Raw genomic sequence first — 17585 nt, forward strand, 5'->3', positions numbered from 1 at the left:
CCAGCTCTCAGAAACTGACGGAAGAGCTGAGGCTCATTTCCTGAGAGTCACTCTGGTTATGCGGATCATCTCTAAAAACTTATCCCTCTTCAAGATAAAAGCTGTTAAACACCTTCGGAGCTCCATGAGCGTCATCCAGGGGCTTTTACAGCATCTCAGTGACACAAGTCAAAAACCGTCTCTGACTTCTCTCTCAAAAGCCCCTTGGCTTTACCTGGCTGTTGCCTTGCTGAGTAGTCCAGTCCATCTACTTTCAAGACTCTCCAGCTGTCCAGTGATCTTCTCTCTATCAGCCAGCTCAGCTGACTGTGCTATTCTGCCTCCTTCTGCTTGAAGCATGTCTACTGTGGCCTTTCGATCATCTAGTAGCCTCTGGAGCAACTGATGTACATGTTTAAAGAGAATGAAAAATGATAACATGGGGTCACTTTAAAATCCGAAACAAGGAAAACAGAAAATCCAAAAACCTCACCTCACAGAGCCCTAAGTTTAATTGAACAGGGAAGTTTTTTTTTTTCTCAACCTGAGGCAAAAACATGAGATATAATTCCTACCACTCATATGAACTTTCCTACACTCAGGTTTTTAAATGGAGCAGTGACTGTCATTATGTGACTGAAAAGGAATTTAATTTGAACCAAGAGAAAAAGGTACTGAAGTGGAAATTAAACCAAGGGGGCAGGGAACCAGCGAGAACCTTATACATGATATACAACATTATTTAGAATACTGCCGACCCTAAAAACACTCAAAATCTCTTAAGATAAAGTGGTGACAAACACTGAAACAGGATAAGTGAACCAGCAAAACTTCTCAGTTCAACATACGGCACGGTAAACTAGGAGATTACAAAGGTGACGAAAATCAATTTCCATCTTTCTTTTCTGCATCACACAAGGTAGGTTAGGATTCTACTAAACTCCTAACTGTGCTCCTGAAACTATAAGCAAATTGTATTGTCTGTCATTCCCTTCGGCTGTTACCGTTCACTGCCCCAACATTCTCCCTTACCTTCTGTTCTTGGATCTGGGCTTTCACCACTTTATACTCAGCAGATGGAGGCTTCTGACTGGCTATGAGCTCCTCAGTGTCTGCCAACCAGCTGAGCAGTGGCTCCAAGGCATCTTGGAACTTCCCACAATGCAACAAAGCCTCTTGCAGTTGTGCAATTCTTTGTGCAACCTGTTTCACAGACACAGAGGAGAAAGGGGAGAGTTCTGAAATGCCTTCTCATCCCTTTTCCTAACTCCAGGCTGGAACTACTAAAGTTTTATTTGCATTCAGGTGCCATGGAAACCTGAAACTGCCATATCTTTTTTCTATGCCCTCTGTTCGCTCACCTTTTTATTTAGTGTGTTCCACCGAGCGTTGATTTCTTCCATGTCATGTTCCAAACCCTGTACATCGCAGTTTTTTCCAGCACTCTGAATCAAGCCCTGGCCAAGTCCATTCACCTGTTGCAGTTTCATCTGAAGAGGATCCACCTGTTCTTTCTGAAACATCTAGATAATTGTAAGCCAAAGAAGATTTAATCTATAGGCGTGACAGTGACTGGTTATTCTTGGGGGAGGCATGCTTTAACAAAGGAGGGCTAGCGGGTAACAAGGCAAAACAAGCCACTTGTACAAGAAGTATCAAATAAGAATGTGGTTTCACATTTCAAAACATTCTCCTATGGACAAGCAATTACAGAGAGTTATGGCACTACTTAGGCATTTAAACCATGACTCATGGTTTGTTTCTGTTGTTAATTTTTTAATGCAAAAAGCTCTTGAGAATAAAGAAGCATCAGCCTCAAGATACCATGAAAGTGTGATGCATTATCAATCCTAAATGGGAAGGGTGATACCAAATGACTAGTACTTAAGATTAAAAATACCTTGGGGGATAGCTTTAACCAACCATGATACATGCAATGCTCTTCTCTGACTAGGACTAATAATTAACCAAAACACATTTATGGTGTGAAGAATCCCAACCTCATAGCTTAATACCCCTGTGGCCATTTAATTCCATTCTGTTCCAAGGCCACAGACCACAAACAGCCAATAATCTTGAAGTAGTATTCCTCTGATTACAAAGGGAAGTGGGCCAGTATTATAGGGAGATGTCCTTAACAACTTCAGACATATTTTAAGCAAGACTCAGATATACATAAAATATTTCAAAAACAGCGATACTATATATCCATGTTTACCATGAAACAATGGAATTTTATAACTGTAAACAAGTGTAACAAGTAATGTGAGTGTTTCTTTCTAATGCAGTCAAGGTCCATTATTACTTAGAAATTTATAAAAGGAAACAAAGAGAACAGTACTTCTGCCATTCCAATGGTATTAAGGAAAAAAATGAAATAAATATTTGTCCCTAAGATCAGATTTCTCTCAATTGTCAGAGGATAAAATCAGCCACATTCCACTAGTCTAGATTTATTATTCATTTTTCTTCCACATAAAGTTCCTTCAAGCTCAGGGAGACAGGGGAATCAATGAAAGCTGAAGAATCCAAGAGGACAAAAATAAATGCAAAAGAAAATTATAAGTTTGGGTAAGACTAATTTTGGCCTATGTGAGACCACAGATCACACTAGGATTAAGAAACTGATTCTAGAAAGAATGGTCTGTGGCTGAACAAGTGAGTCACAAGGAGGAAAGGCCCCAGGGGACACTGAGAAAGGAAGGTTATAAAGGTAACTGCCAGTGGGCTTCGTTTTATACTACAATTTGATTACACCACATTGTTAGGGAACTCTACACAGCAGTTCAGCTAAAAATGACTGTTACTCCAATAACATGGTTCCTGGAGAAAGCAAGTGCTATGATTCCACTTGGTATTAAACGTGCTTTCATTTCACTGAAGAACAATCAGAGCAGAGGGGGAAAAAACAACATGGCTGTGGGAGGGGCTGGAAAGGTGAAGGGAGCAGAAATGCCTGAAGTACAGACGGAAGGTGCCCAGTCCACACGGAAGAGCCCCCATTTACCCAGCAATCAAGTCCTGTCTCATGCTGTGACTGATATGTAATTGTTCCTGTGTCATCCAATACGGCAGCCAACAGTTACGTGTGGCTAGTTAACTAGAAATTCAGTTCCTCCACCCCACTGGCCTCATTTCATGGGGTCAAAGGCCATGTGTGCTAAGGGTCTAATGTACTGGGCAACAGAGAATACCTCCATCTTGGCAAGAAGCTCTACTGGTATCAGTGTAAATCATACAGAAAAGTAAAAACCTAATTTAAGTAGCTTGATAATCTCTTCCATATAATAGAGCCAATTCTTTTCTTAAAATTTGGATTTACTTTGCTCGTGAACATTTCACATAACGTATTTGAGATTTCTTCAGTTCCCATGTCCACTCTATGGATTGACAGGGAATGGGTGTTTGTCTTTTTTTTCCCCAGAAGTTTAAAAATATATGAAAATGCCTCTATATACTAGTACTCTTTAAATATTTACAGTGAACACAAGTGAACAGAATGTTAAAGAAAATAAATCTGAAAACACTTGCTCCTTTCTCTTAATTCCCAAATAAAGCTGTTTCGCAAAACTTGTACTTTTAGATATACTAAAATTCCTACTCCTTAGTATTTCATGGCACATGGACTGTGCCATGTTACTAACTAACCAGTGCTGGCAGACATTTCCCAGAGCAGAACACTAGTAAAAATTATTGCATGGCTGTAAGATGCAACAGGGACATAAAACAGAAAATTTCCCAAAGTTCTTAAAACACTTTTATCTATAGTAATACCACATTCTCCCAGTGTTCATCCTGACTGATCCTTTTTTGATATTCTTCGCGCACTTCCTCTTTCTCTTCTAGATCTCCAAATGTTAGCCTTAGAGGGGCAGAGATAAGGGTAGGATGGCAGTCCTGAGCCCTTTTCTCAATCTACATTCCCCTAAAGGCAATTCTACCCATTCCTATGGCATTCCTTACCATAATAAATGCTTATTACTCTAAAAATTATATATATATATTGAATTTCAAATCTAAATATCCAACTATTTTCCTTAATATTGCCATACACCATTCCAAAGTTGAACAGTAAACCTGCTAATTTCCTCTCCCCCAACGCTGCTCTTCCCTGAGCAATTCCCTACTGGCCTCACTGTGAGCCTAGCTGACACCATCTTGGGCCCTTAGAGTTTCTCCTGTCCTTCTGCTGACCCCACCGAGGACTGTACGGTACAGTAAATCACTTCTCCGTTGTCAAGGGCTTTGTAGGTAATAGATACTGTTTAATAATCATCAGGACCAGGTAGCCCCTATGCTCTGTTAGTCCCCAAACAATGAAAACCTTTGCTGATGTATATTCCTAGTCCCATAGAGCAGAACCCATTCATAAATCTTGCCTTAGGAATACAAGTCCTTTTCCCAAGCACCAATCCCCACCCTCTAGGTTAACTGCAGAACTGTCCCGGTTGGCCCCAGGATGGTGCAGAGTGCAGCTGCGAAAGCATCTGGGTTGTAGTTGCCTGATGCTACCCTGAGAGTAAGTTGTTGTTTGGTTGCTCAGTTGTGTCTGACCCTTTCGTGACCCCATGCACTGTAGCCCACCAGGCTACTCTGTCCATGGGATTTTCCAGGCAAGAATACTGGAGTGGGCAGTCATTTCCTTCTTGAGGGGATCTTCCTGACCACCATCTCCTGCTTCGGCAGGTGGATTCTTAACTGCTGAGACACCAGGGAAGCCTGAGAGTAAGTTACTCCATAATAAACGGATCCATTGATTATATGGAGCTGCCTGCCTTCTTTTTTGGTCTCAAAATGCCTTCTCAGTTCAATGGGTACTTTTTGTTTCCTCCACCCTCCAACATCCATCCACCCACCACTCAATGCCATCCTTGATAACTTCCCCTCACTACCCCCCAACATGAAAACCATGATCAGGTCTTACTGATTCTGCCCCTAAACTGTGTCTCAGATCCATCCAACTGTCTGCAAATCCACTGACTCTCCATCCAAGCCACCCAGACAATTGTAACTGGGCAGGCCTCTCTACTTTGTCCTTGATCCCCTACAATCCATCCTAAACATAGTAGCCAGTGTGATTTTTTAAAGTTGCAAACCATTCTGTGTTTTCTGAATTCCATGTCAATATAAACTATCAAAATATAAGACAAAAGAAATCTGAGATTTATAAACCCAAATGTTAAAAATATTTTTTGTCAATGTGAACCAGCTTTCTCTATCTTTAAGCTGAGTCATCCTTTAAAAATGTAAACAAAATAATTTCACTCCCCTACTTCAATCTTTCAATACTTGCCTATGGCTTTTAAGGTAGAGATCCTTGAGGATTTCTTTCTCAGCCCCTGCATCATCTGGCCTCTTTCTACCTTTCCAGGTTCACTGCAAGACACTCTTCTGGAAACCCTGCTTACTGTGGTCCGGTCACTTGGCTCTCTTTTGTTTTTAACATGGCAAGCTCTTTCCAGTTTCCATTTCCTTTGTCCAGAATGCTCTTTGACTAAGTAACTTCTATTTATCCTTCAGGTTATAGTTTTAAAACTGTTTCCTTGACACGACAACTGAAATTAAATACCCCTAATGTTTCTTATCATAACTTTTATTATATTTTATTCAAAGCATTTGCCACTATTTATAACCATATATGGAGAAGGCAATGGCACCCCCTCTAGTACTCTTGCCTGGAAAATCCCATGGACGGAGGAGCCTGGTGGGCTGCAGTCCATGGGGTCGCAAAGAGTCGGACTCGACTGAGCAACTTCACTTTCACTTTTCACCTTCATGCATTGGAGAAGGAAATGGCAACCCACTCTAGTGTTCTTGCCTGGAGAATCCCAGGGATGGCAGAGCCTGGTGGGCTGCTGTCTATGGGGTTGCACAGAGTTGGACATGACTGAGGTGACTTAGCAGCAGCAGCAGCAGCATAACCATATATTTGTATCATTTTTGCTTAATTTCTGCCTCCCCTGGGCTTCTCCAGTGGCTCAATGGCAGAGAATCTGCCTGCAATGAAGGAGATGCTGGTTTGATCCCTGAGTCTGGAAGATTCCTTGGAGGAGGGCACAGCAAGCCACTCTAGTATTCTTGCCTGGAGAATCCCATCGACAGAGGAGCCCAATGGGCTACAGTCCACAGGGTTGCAGAGTCAGACAGGACCGTAGCAACTTAACACGCATGCTGCCTCCCCTGCTACACTGTAAGCTCCACAAGAGCAGGGACCATGCCAACTCTATTTACTGCAGAAGCTCTAGTACCCAGCACAGAGTACTGGGTATACGATCAGTAGTTATCCAGTAAATGAATGAATCCTTGTAGAGAAACAGTGTTAGAGAAAGCAAATAAATCCATAAAAGTTCTGTTGATTGGCTGAGGATTCAAGTGTTGAACCAAGATTGTGAGGCTCCCCAATTTTTGCTTAAAAACTTCCTTGGCAAATTCTTAATTTTATAGGACCACTATTTTATACAAATGGTTGTTTTCTTCATTGAACCAGTGACTGGAAATAAGTTTAAGGAAGTCTACACATGAGAAGAAGGCTTAAAAAACCACAGATTGCTCTTAGAGGATGTAGGATCCCACTATGGAAATAGCAAACAAGTTCTGGCTTTTCTTTCTTCTACCAAACCTGGTGATTGCGATTAGAATGGTTGTATCTATTTTAACCATGCACACAAGTGAACATTATACACACACACAAAGAGGATCTAAAGCAATTCATTCTAACTCACAGATTTTGCAGCTGGGCTATTATGTTTCTCCTGTCATTTATATCAGCCAATATTTCATAAAATGACTACCTCATGTAGCTGCCAGACTACCAGAGATCCCAGAGACTGACTTAAGAGTTTCTCTGAATATTTTTCCTTTAGGTAGATTTGACTGGCTCTTTATAATGAAATCGACTATTGCTGCAGGCTTTATACTAGAAATAGTCTGTGTAATCAAGAATGCTGGTGACTTTGCATAGGATGCTGGGATCTTGGTGTCAATCCCAAATTCAGTAAAACTGAGAAAAGTGGATCAAATCCATCAATCTGAAAGGTGATGCACTCTAATTTGATGGGGTGCTCCATTACAAAATAATTGTGAAGTCCAGGTGACACCACCGCCACACAGCTAAGTGGAAAACCTCTGGCAAAGTAGACGGCGTCTAGCCTGCAATCAAAATGATCTTTCCTTGCTGGCAGCTGCATGTTTAATTGGTCCTAGCTGACTAAGGCTGCTTTGAAAGGTTCTGCAATGGAGGTGAACCCAACTTTCTCACAGCATCTATGGATAGTCAGGAGATTAACATTCATCCACTTGGTCAACAGGAATGCATACTACAGGGATGGCGCTGTTTTGGGTCCTGGAGATGGTGCAAAATTAAAACCACCTTGGCACTCAGGTACCACCGACTATATTTGATTAAACTTCTAACTCCTTCCCTCCTTCAGTTCAGTTCAGTCACTCAGTCATGTCTGACTCCTTGCGACCCCATGAATTGCAGCCCGCCAGGCCTCCCTGTCCATCACCAACTCCCAGAGTTCACTCAAACTCATGTCCATCGAGTCGGTGATGCCATCCAGCCAACTGTTATCTCCTTTTCATTCCTGCCCCCAATCCCTCCCAGCATCAGTCTTTTCCAATGAGTCAACTCTTCGCATGAGGTGGCCAAAGTATTGGAGTTTCAGCCTCAACATCAGTCCTTCCAATGAACACCCAGGATGGTCTCCTTTAAGATGGACTGGTTGGATCTCCTTGTAGCCCAAGGGACTCGCAAGAGTCTTCTCCAGCACCATAGTTCAAAAGCATCAATTCTTTGGCGCTCAGCTTTCTTCACAGTCCAACTCTCACATCCATACATGACCACCAGAAAAACCATAGCCTTGACTAGACGGACCTTTGTTGGCAAAGTAATATCTCTGCTTTTCAATATGCTATCTAGGTTGGTCATAACTTTCCTTCCCTTCCCTCCTTATCAGTGACCAATGACACCAGGACAGTAAAGTGCAGAGAGCTCCCACTCTTGAAATCCTTTTGATTATGAATCGCTAAAGGATAGGAATCTTGGGAATAGGGTTCACAACACATTATGTTCTTTAACGTGAGGATTTCAAAATCTTGGAGCTATGAGACCTAGGAAGACATTAGCCCAATTTCCTAATTTCACAGATTAAGAAACAAGAGGTCCAGGGAAAGAAAAGTGACTTGTTTCCAAACACAAAGACTGACAAGATTACTAAAATACCTTCTTCATAATCATTACCATGCCTTTTTCAGGCTTTAAAAATACACATTTGTATTTAAAAACTGCTATTCACACATCCATATATGGCTTTCACCCAAACTGCTTTGGTGAATTCTTTCAGTTAACCACCATTATCTATTTGGAAGGGAAAGGGGAAGCATATTGACAATGACTCAAATCTTCTGTGTTTGGTGCTTTGAATGGATGATCTCATTTTATCCTCACAACCCTCACAGGGTTCTTCTGCCTTAACAAATGAGGCAACTGGAGCCTCAGGAAATTTAACTGTCTCAGAGTGGTTAAAAGTATCCCAGGTCTCAATCCAAAGTGCATATACTCTAGCTTCTACCTGACTGCAAACATCAATAATGAATAAGCAGCCTCTTGATTTAGGAAAGAACATGCTTACTGTAAATTTCAAAAGCAGAATCACCCTTTCCCGCTAATAATCTTTTCCAAAATTAAAGGCAAAACTGTTTACATTCCTGTTTTCCTTGAGCTTTGCTTATATCCCAATTAGAAAAAGTTTATACAGTTTTCAGCAGATGAAAGACACATTTCCCCCATAAATTCAATAAAAAGACCAAAAAAGGCCAGAAAAACTCAGGCATTCATAAGAGAACCAAAGAATTATCTGTTCCCTTTCTAATCACCACCAAGTCACAGAACTTGCAAATCTCACTTTACTCTCCACATCCTGCCCTAACAAAATGAGCAACAATTACCTCATTTGAATTTAATCCATCAATTGCAGCCAGAGGCACTTTCCCATGCAGCACTGTGCCAGTCACCTCTTTTACTCCAAACGCTGGGGAATCAAGCTCCTCCTGGATCGGCATTCCAGTAAGGGAAGCCTCTTCTAGAATAGGAGTTCCTTCTGAGACAGGCACTGAATCAGCATGGGGAGTATCTCCCAGGAAGGGTGCACCAACAGGGAACACTTCCTCCACAGCTGGCACTGCAGCAGCTGCATCAGGAGGCTCCTCTGGGGTGAACACTTTAATAGTTGGGGTATCAGACTCCTCTGGAGCAGACAGTACAACAGCTGGGGCTGCAAGCTCCTCTGGGGTGGACACTGCACAAGCTGGGGTAGCAGACTGCTCTGGGGTGGACACTGCACAAGCTGGGGTAGCAGACTGCTCTGGGGTGGGCACTGTACAAGCTGGGGCAGCAGGCTCCTCTGGGGTGGACACTGCACAAGCTGGGGTAGCAGGCTCCTCCGGGGTGGACACTGCACCAGCTGGGGCAGTAGACTGCTCTAGGGTGGACCCTGCACCAGCTAGGGTGGCAGACTGCTCTGGGATGGGCACTGCATAAGCTGGGGTGGCAGACTGCTCTGGGGTGGACACTGCACCAGCTGGGGTGGCAGGCTCCTCCGGGGTGGGCACTGCACCAGCTGGGGCTGCAGGTGCCTCTGGGGTGGACCCTGCACCAGCAGGGGTGGCAGATTGCTCTGGGGTGGGCACTGCACCAGCGGGGGTGCCAGATTGCTCTGGGATGGGCACTGCACCCGCGGGGGTGGCAGATTGCTCCGGGGTGGGCATGGGCACTGCACCAGCTAGGGTGGCAGACTGCTCTGGGGTGGGCACTGCATAAGCTGGGGTGGCAGACTGCTCTGGGGTGGACATTGCACCAGCTGGGGTGGCAGGCTCCTCTGGGGAAGGCATTGCACCAGCTAGGGCAGTAGACTGCTCTGGGGTGGGCACTGCACCAGCTGGGACGGTAGACTGCTCTGGGGTGGGTACTGCACCAGCTGGGACAGTAGACTGCTCTGGGGTGGGCACTGCACCAGCTGGGGCTGCAGGCTCCTTCGGGGTGGGCACTGCACCAGCTGGGGCAGTAGACTGCTCTGGGGTGGACATTGCACCAGCTGGGGTGGCAGGCTCCTCTGGGGTGGGCACTGCACCAGCTGGGACTGCAGGCTCCTCCGGGGTGGGCACTGCACCAGCTGGGACGGTAGACTGCTCTGGGGTGGGTACTGCACCAGCTGGGACGGTAGACTGCTCTGGAGTGGGCACTGCACCAGCTGGGGCTGCAGGCTCCTCCGGGGTGGGCACTGCACCAGCTGGGGCAATAGACTGCTCTGGGGTGGACACTGCACCAGCTGGGGTGGCAGGCTCCTCTGGGGTGGGCACTGCACCAGCTGGGGCAATAGACTGCTCTGGGGTGGGCACTGCACCAGCTGGGGTGGCAGGCTCCTCTGGGGTGGGCACTGCACCAGCTGGGGCTGCAGGCTCCTCTGAGGTGGACACTGCACCAGTGGGGGTGACAGGCTCCTCCGGGGTATCATCCTCTGGGGTAGGCACTGCACCAGCTGGGGCAGCAGGCTCCTCTGGGGTGGACACTGCACCAGTGGGGGTAACAGGCTCCTCTGGGGTATCATCCTCTGTGGTGGGCACTGCCGCAGCTGGAGCAGTCCCCTCAGGAACAGGCACTGCAGCAGCCGGGGCAGCAGCCCTCTCTACTGCAGCAGCTGGGCCATCCTTTTCTAGGGTAAAAACTGAAGCAGCTGGGACATGTGCCTCCATGGTGGCCACGGAAACAACTGGGACATGCTCCTCCGGGAAGGGCACTGTGACAGCGGCGATCACAGTTCCCCCTGGGACAGGCACTCCAGCATGTAGGGCATCCTCCACAGTGGGCACTGCAGCAGCTGCGTCAGGCTTCTGTGGGATGGATGCCCAGTCCTCCAAAACGGCTTCCGTGTTACTAGCCTTGGTAACTTGTTCCTCCAGCAAGGTATTTAGCAATGAATTGGGATCTCTCATTTCTGCTTCCCCTTCCTCCACTGAGGCCACATTCAGCTTGGGCTTGGTCCCATTCACGGTCTCCACTCCATCTGTGCTATACCTTGGTCGTCCAACCGGCAGGTGCGCACTCAGGAACTCTGACTCCAGGGACTTCCTCTGAAGATTCTGGGAGACTCGCTCTGGGAGTTCACCAGGAAGGTGTGCTGAGGCTTGGTCCTCCAGCCTGGCTTCATAGCCCAGTGCCTGAGCTTCACCACCTTCATCACAAGCTCCTTCCACTGACAACAATTCACAAGGGTCCACATCTCCCAAGGAAGTCAGACGGTTATTTTCTTCATTAATAGCTCCTTTCTCACCTTCCCGATGAATCTCATCTGTTGGTAAAAGTGAATCGCCCAGCAATGCCTCTCCTTCAGATCCTGAGGTAACATCTGTGAGTTCATGGCTAACGGCAGAACTGAGGGGGGCTCTCTCCACACGCTCCTCAGCATTCCCCTCCCCCTCATGACCATCCACCTGGGACAAACTGCTGTGTCCTTTGGCCAGCCTGGCCTCAGAGTCCGCTACGTTTTCTTTAGGAGAAGCCCTGTGATCAGAGTTGGACCATCCTCCCAGGGACTCCAGATCAGTCATGAGTCTAAGGTTAAATTGCCCGGCAGAGTCGGGGCTAAAAGGCACTTCTTCACCCTCCTCCTCACTAACAGTGGAAGCGTCCCTCATGGAATCAGAGTAGGCAGTAAATTCCACAGTATTAGGCACCTGAGAAGCATCCAGGGCATTGAAAGAGTCACTGTCCAACCCAGGACCGCAGTCCTCCGTCCTTACCTTCAAAAGGCCTACGTGCTCCTTTTCTAAGGCAGCCCCTGAAAAAGGACTGATTACAAGTGAATTTTCTGCGTCCTGAGATGGGGCCAGCCCTTCAGAAAAGGCTTGATTCTCCAGCTCAACTAGAGGAGTCACTCCTTCTTCAGATAAACACTCCTTTTCAAGTTCAAGAAACATCTGCACCGAGTCTGTGTCAGAGAGCTGCTCTGAGTCAGCAGGACCAACAGTGCATTCTAGATCTGAAACAAGACCCTCCAGCCCCAGAGCAGTCCTGTTTCTCAGTTCTCCTACGGCACTCTCATCTGTTAGAACACAGTTGTAATCCAAAGATGCGGCCTCGAGAACAGAAGCCAAACAGTTCTGAGCAGGCTGCAGGTCATCAGAGCAACGGATCTGACCAAGAGCTAGGGGCTCAAAAGCTCCCAAGACAGCGGTGGAGCAGCCAACTCCATCCTCCATCACTGCCGCAGTATCTGCTTGCTCTCCTTCTTCAAAGCTATCTGCCAGGCTGTTCTTCTCCTCATCTGCTGTTAGAAAAGTCTTTCCATTCTCTGACAGTTTCTCTTCCTCCCACTCCTCCGCAGCCTCCATCATGATCCATCGCTCATCCTCCTCAAACTTTAGCTCGGACTCTGTTTTCTCCCTGAGGCTGGGGGTTATGAGAATATGCAACTCTGAATCCAACAGCTCTTCACTCAGGCAAGGGGAGAGAGGTGGCAATTCTACAGTGCAAGCTGTGTCCCCCAGGGGGTGCTGCTTCTCACTGAAGCCTCCCTTAGCCAAACTTTTCATGGCTCTGGGCCAGGTTGCACTTGGGAATCTGTGTTCCTGCATTACATCTGTGTTACCACTTGCTGCTGCAGCTTCTGACTCTAGAGGCTGGAATTCACGAGAAGAGCTTTCACTGCGCTGCTGCAATCTGAAGTCTTGGCTGTTTCCACCTAAGTTTTTTACATCCTGCATTTCTGGAATATCTATGGATTTAGACACATGTTCCAGAGTTACTGACTCTGACTGAAGTTCCTTGTGGTCCACATGACCAGAACTTTCTGTTAATGCAGAACTGGACTCCTTCTTCTCTTGCAAGGAAGGATTTGAAACACCGGCTTCAGAAACCTCACTGAGAGAAGCTTCCATCCTTTCGGCGAATTCTGGGAAATTGGGTGGCATGAAGGACTTCCAAGATCTCCTGTTAACATTGTCTTTACGTTCTGCATTTGGCCGCCTTCTGGGTGGCACAGGTGCTGACTTCTGCACATCACTGCTTAGCTTTAGTGCGTCAAATATTATTCTCTCGTCCAACTTTTTGCCTTCTGGTGCTCTGGATTCAAAAACATTAGTGGCTGCTCCTAACGTACCGTTGCTGGATATAGTGCTTCCTTCTATCTTTTCCATGGTGCTTTTTGAAGTCTGATTAAGCTTTGACCCCTGGTCAATTTGTTCATTTATCCTCATTGTATCATATATAGATCGCTGTGGAACATAGCAATCCTCTATGTAGCCGTCCTCTTCCTCCCCCTTTCCCAGGCAGGTGGGGTTCTGCCTTAAACAGTCCGGCCTGCTGAGTGGCTTACCCATACTTTTTCAATCAAGATGAACCATCAATCTTTTAAAAGCTTCTCACAGGTTCCCCCAAAATGCATTCGGCGTAAGTTAAAAACCCTTTTACATGTTCATAACTGTGAACCCCCCAATCGGATCTTCCCTCCAGAAAGGGCTGGAAGTTGCACTTTGAAACTATTCTGGGAGAAGCTCTAAGAGAAACAGTTTTTTCCTCACAGGTTGGCAGCCTCATAGTTGCAGACAGATAAGTGGTATAACGTAATCAACAAAATTATTTCTTCTATGGCTTTTATTTTTTTAAGAGCACAGCTCTAATTCAGTCAGTTAAAAAAAAATCATCAGATATTGACAAGTCTTATTCAATATCTAGTTCCACTCACTTTTCACCCGAGCAGAATTGGAAGCAGAGGATTTACATCGATTGCGTCCTTTAATAACAATGGCACAGCCCCTCTGGTCTTCAAGTATGGCCCAAGCTCCTAAGAATTCCTTTCATTTTATCCTCAGTTCCAGCTCTGGAGAGTCCAGCTGGTCTGAATTAGCCATTCGTCCTCCCTAGCTCGGGTGTTTGCATTTGAACTGGGCTGGTCGGCGGATATTCCTGCAACTTTAAACACAGGAAGTCCTTCATTCGCGGCCAGCTTGGGGCTTCCTGTCTCCAAAACATCATGGCATTGTTGTGGCTCCCAGAACAGCCCAGCGCCGCGGCCGCAAAACAAGGCGAGTGGAGCCCGGCGCCGGGTCTTTGAGGGGCCAGAGGGCTGCGGCGGCGGCCGAGGGTCAGTCGGCAAGGCTCGCTCCCTGCCGCCCGCCTCCCCGCGCCGCGCGCCCCGAGGGCCACGGTCGCCTCACCGCAGGCTGGCAGGTGGCTCCTGGCAGCGCCGGCCTCCAGTCCCGCGCTCACGAAGTTAGTTGGTCCCTCCGGCAGCTGAGTCCCGCGTGCTGTGGGCGCCGCCTCCCCCGCCGCCGCCGCCAGTCCCCGGTCCGCAGCCGCCACGCCGTGGGCTGCATGTCAAGCAGCCGCCTCTATTCTCCGCCGCCGCCGGCCCCGCGGCCCCGCCGTCCTCCCCGCCCGCAGCTGTCACGGTCCCGGCATGCAAACTTCTGGCTGGGAACAAAAGGCTCCGCTCGGGCCGGGCGGGGGCGAGCCCGCCTCCCTCGCGCCGCGCGGCCCGCTCGCCCGCCGCTCGCTGGAAGTGCTCGGCTGGCGGGCGGCTCTCCTCCCCCTTCCCCGCGCCGCCGCGCCGCCCCGCCCGGGCAGCCCCCCTGGAAGCCCGGGAACACGACGCGGAGAGCCCGGGGAGGAGGGCGGGGCAGAGCCGGGGCGAGGAGCTGCCGAGCCGGAGGGAGGGGGCGACCGAGGGGATTGGAGGCCGAGGCACCGAGGGAGGGGCTTCTGCGCGACTAGGGGCGAGGGAGCCCGGCGTCCGCCGCTCGGCTGGCGGGCCCACGCCCACCGCGCCCCCGGGGCCGGAGGGAGAGCCCCGCCCCCCGAGAGAGCGAGGGGCGGGGAGCGGCACCAGCGCCAGTCTCGGCCGCGCAGCGCAAATCCCCTGACAAAGGAAAGCCCCGCCCTCCCGCCGCTGGCCCGGCCCCTGTCGCCCCCGCCGCGTCCCAGCCCGCCAGGCTCCTAGCCCGAGGGCGAGCTAATCCAGAAGGGGCGCCCCCGCCGCCCCGCAGCCAGCCGGTTCTGGCAAGGGCCATTCTGGGCCCCATCTGCCGGCATCATTTCTCGCTCCGGCTCTGCCGTCAAAGGGGTGTCCCTAGTCCCTCCAATGTCACCTTTAGCGCGCCCCTGCAGGGCCCAAAAACACTCCAGCCTTAAACCTGGCACTTCATTTCGGACCAAGTTACTGGATAAACTCCAGGCACCTTCCCTCTCCCGTTCCTCACGTCCGTCAGGTCTTGGTTCATTCCCTAGCCGGGATTTCTTTGCCCACAGATCTGAATGGTGTTGATGACTGAGGCAAAGGGAACTGACGGCGGGGGTGGCCGGGGGAGATGCTGGCAGCAGCGCCCCAAGCCCCAAAACCTGGGCTCCTTCACCGCTGGGCACATCCAAGGAAACCTGAGCTCCTCGGGGCCAAATGAAAAGCAGGGGTCTGTATTTCAAGTACCATGATGGAAAATTCTAAAGAAAAATGGCCCACAATCCCGTCCACAGCTTTTTGGCTTTTATAAAAGCCATCTAGACGCCTGGTGACTGTTAAACAAAGAAAGTACAAAGGGCAACCCAGAAACCCGTCCACCAGAGGCAGCTGCATATCAGAAGGGGTGTAATATGCTGCTCCTTTGTGATGGTCATTTTCTGATTTTATGAAGGAAAAAAAGTCTATTAAAATCTCTCAACTGACCATGTGGTCAATACAGATGGTAAAACTTATGGAAAAGTTATTTCTACCCTCTATACAAACTGTAAGTGAAGCCAATAGCTGGTGTATGGAGATCTGGCAGTGAAACTCTGAGCTGAGCCTTAGGCTGACTTGAGCCAGAGAGGTCTTTGGCAAAAAGGAGGTGTCAGCTGAAGCCTGCGATCATAATTAAGCAACTAAAAGACCTTTCACTGGCAAAATGTCTTACACTTCATTTCTCACTTCGAAGGAGGCTGCTGATCAATTTCTGCCCACTCAAATTCAAAAGACTCTCTATCCATCTGTAAACTGAAAGGGAGGGTGGGCAGACTAGATTGTGTCTTGACAGCTTTTCTAACTTGAATATTCTTTAGTCCTAAAACTGTTAAAGGAGCTGCCCCACAATGGTGACTCCTCCTGGTCCTACACTGAAAGACTGTCCTCTGAGGAACAAACAGCAGAAAGAACCAAAAATGTTTGACCTAGGGAAGGTTTCCAAGCAATATGATGAACATCAAGTATCTAAAGGGCTGGGAAGTGGGAGGAAGGAAGCTTGTTCTGGATGTCTACTTAAGCTGGCACACTATGATCCAAGGGCAGGTTTCAAACCCACAAAGCTTTCTCACAGCTATTCGAAGAATAGGGCGTCCCCTGAATGGATGACTTTCCAGACCCCGGAGGTGTCTGAGCAGAAATTCAAGCAATCACTTGGCAGAGATTTGGGGAAAGAGATTTACAATTCCTCTTTCAGTTTGTTCAAGATGAATTTTAAGGTCCCTTCTAACTCTAATTCAATGTGATCTGAGGGCTTGATTAGCTTATATATCTGATACTTAACGTTTTAGGGAATCTGGGTTTTAATTTTCCTTTAATTAATAAGTATAACTGGAAAAACCCAGGGAAGGCAAGATCAATTTCACTAGCAAATCTCCCTGGCCAAATACGCTCACTTACGTGTTCAGATATCATAAAAGACTATTTAGTGTGCCAGGGGCCCTCTGGCTGGAAGAATCTGAGGAATTCTGGCTCTGGACTAAGGGTGGGTGGTTATTCTATTATAAAGAAGGATCTTGATGTGGAATCACAAACTTCATAGCCAGAAATTCCTTTCCTGTTTGCTCACTACGTCAGGTGCCAATGAATTCAGTCTTTTCTTAATCCTTCCCCACACCTATCTACCTTAGTCGCACCGCTCTCACCAATGCTCCATATTACAGCCAACTAAATAAAGGGAGCATTTTAGCAACTATGAAGTTCAGATTCAAATTACTCATCAGCTTAAGTCACATTCTCTCTGATTAGTGTATTAGGAGGCTATATTAAGAGACTATTACAAAGAAATCTCTCCAAAATTCAAACATGGCCTTATAGAAAGGATTACATAAAGTTGACCAATTACTCCCCTCCCCTGCAAAAAGTGCTTTGCTCCTTTCTTTAAATCATCAGTTTGTGTTGACAGAGGAAAAAAGGCACAAAGTCTCTTTCCTCCATGTTTTTTTTTTTTTTTAATCTGTTCATGAGTTTCCCCTTAGTTTTGGTATGTGGAACTCTGCCAATAGCCATCTCAGTGACTGAAATAAATACCTGATACAGCTTTCAACCTCTTGTTACCCTGATAGCTCCAACAAAAAAAGCATCTGTTCATTTCACATGCTGTGTGTAAACTTTTAAAAAAGAGAAGTATAGGGAGCACCTCTTTGATGCTTCCCCCATTCCTATAACACAAATATATGTGCTGATGCCAAATTTTAAATTAGTTTCCAGTTAGTTGATTACAGAGTTCAAAGAATTCTCTATTTATTTTGAAATTCCTAAGAACATAATTGGTGTCAGATTTTCCTTTGGTGAACTTGGAAGAAAGAACAATCTTGGCCCTTTCTGCTGTCTAATTAA

At 47.4% G+C, this 17585-nt stretch overlaps 1 protein-coding gene across 3 annotated transcripts in view; it reads right to left on the reverse strand.

The window, feature by feature from the left end:
• MACF1 (microtubule actin crosslinking factor 1) overlaps positions 1–17585 on the reverse strand; it is a 340095-nt gene that overhangs the window by 53780 nt on the left and 268730 nt on the right. For 2 of the 3 annotated variants that reach the window (XM_068966665.1, XM_068966664.1), the window contains 3 exons: positions 1341–1502; positions 1012–1182; positions 215–381 (listed from right to left, as the gene is read on the reverse strand). In XM_068966665.1, coding sequence (XP_068822766.1) covers positions 215–381; positions 1012–1182; positions 1341–1502 — 500 coding nt within the window. Of the gene's footprint in view, positions 1–214; positions 382–1011; positions 1183–1340; positions 1503–8928; positions 9171–9284; positions 9618–9758; positions 13357–17585 lie in introns of those variants that run through there. The other variant, XM_068966666.1, reaches the window with a different exon arrangement.

Source organism: Capricornis sumatraensis, chromosome 2 (genome assembly GCF_032405125.1).
Source record: "Capricornis sumatraensis isolate serow.1 chromosome 2, serow.2, whole genome shotgun sequence".
In the NCBI taxonomy this organism is placed as follows: domain Eukaryota; kingdom Metazoa; phylum Chordata; class Mammalia; order Artiodactyla; family Bovidae; genus Capricornis; species Capricornis sumatraensis.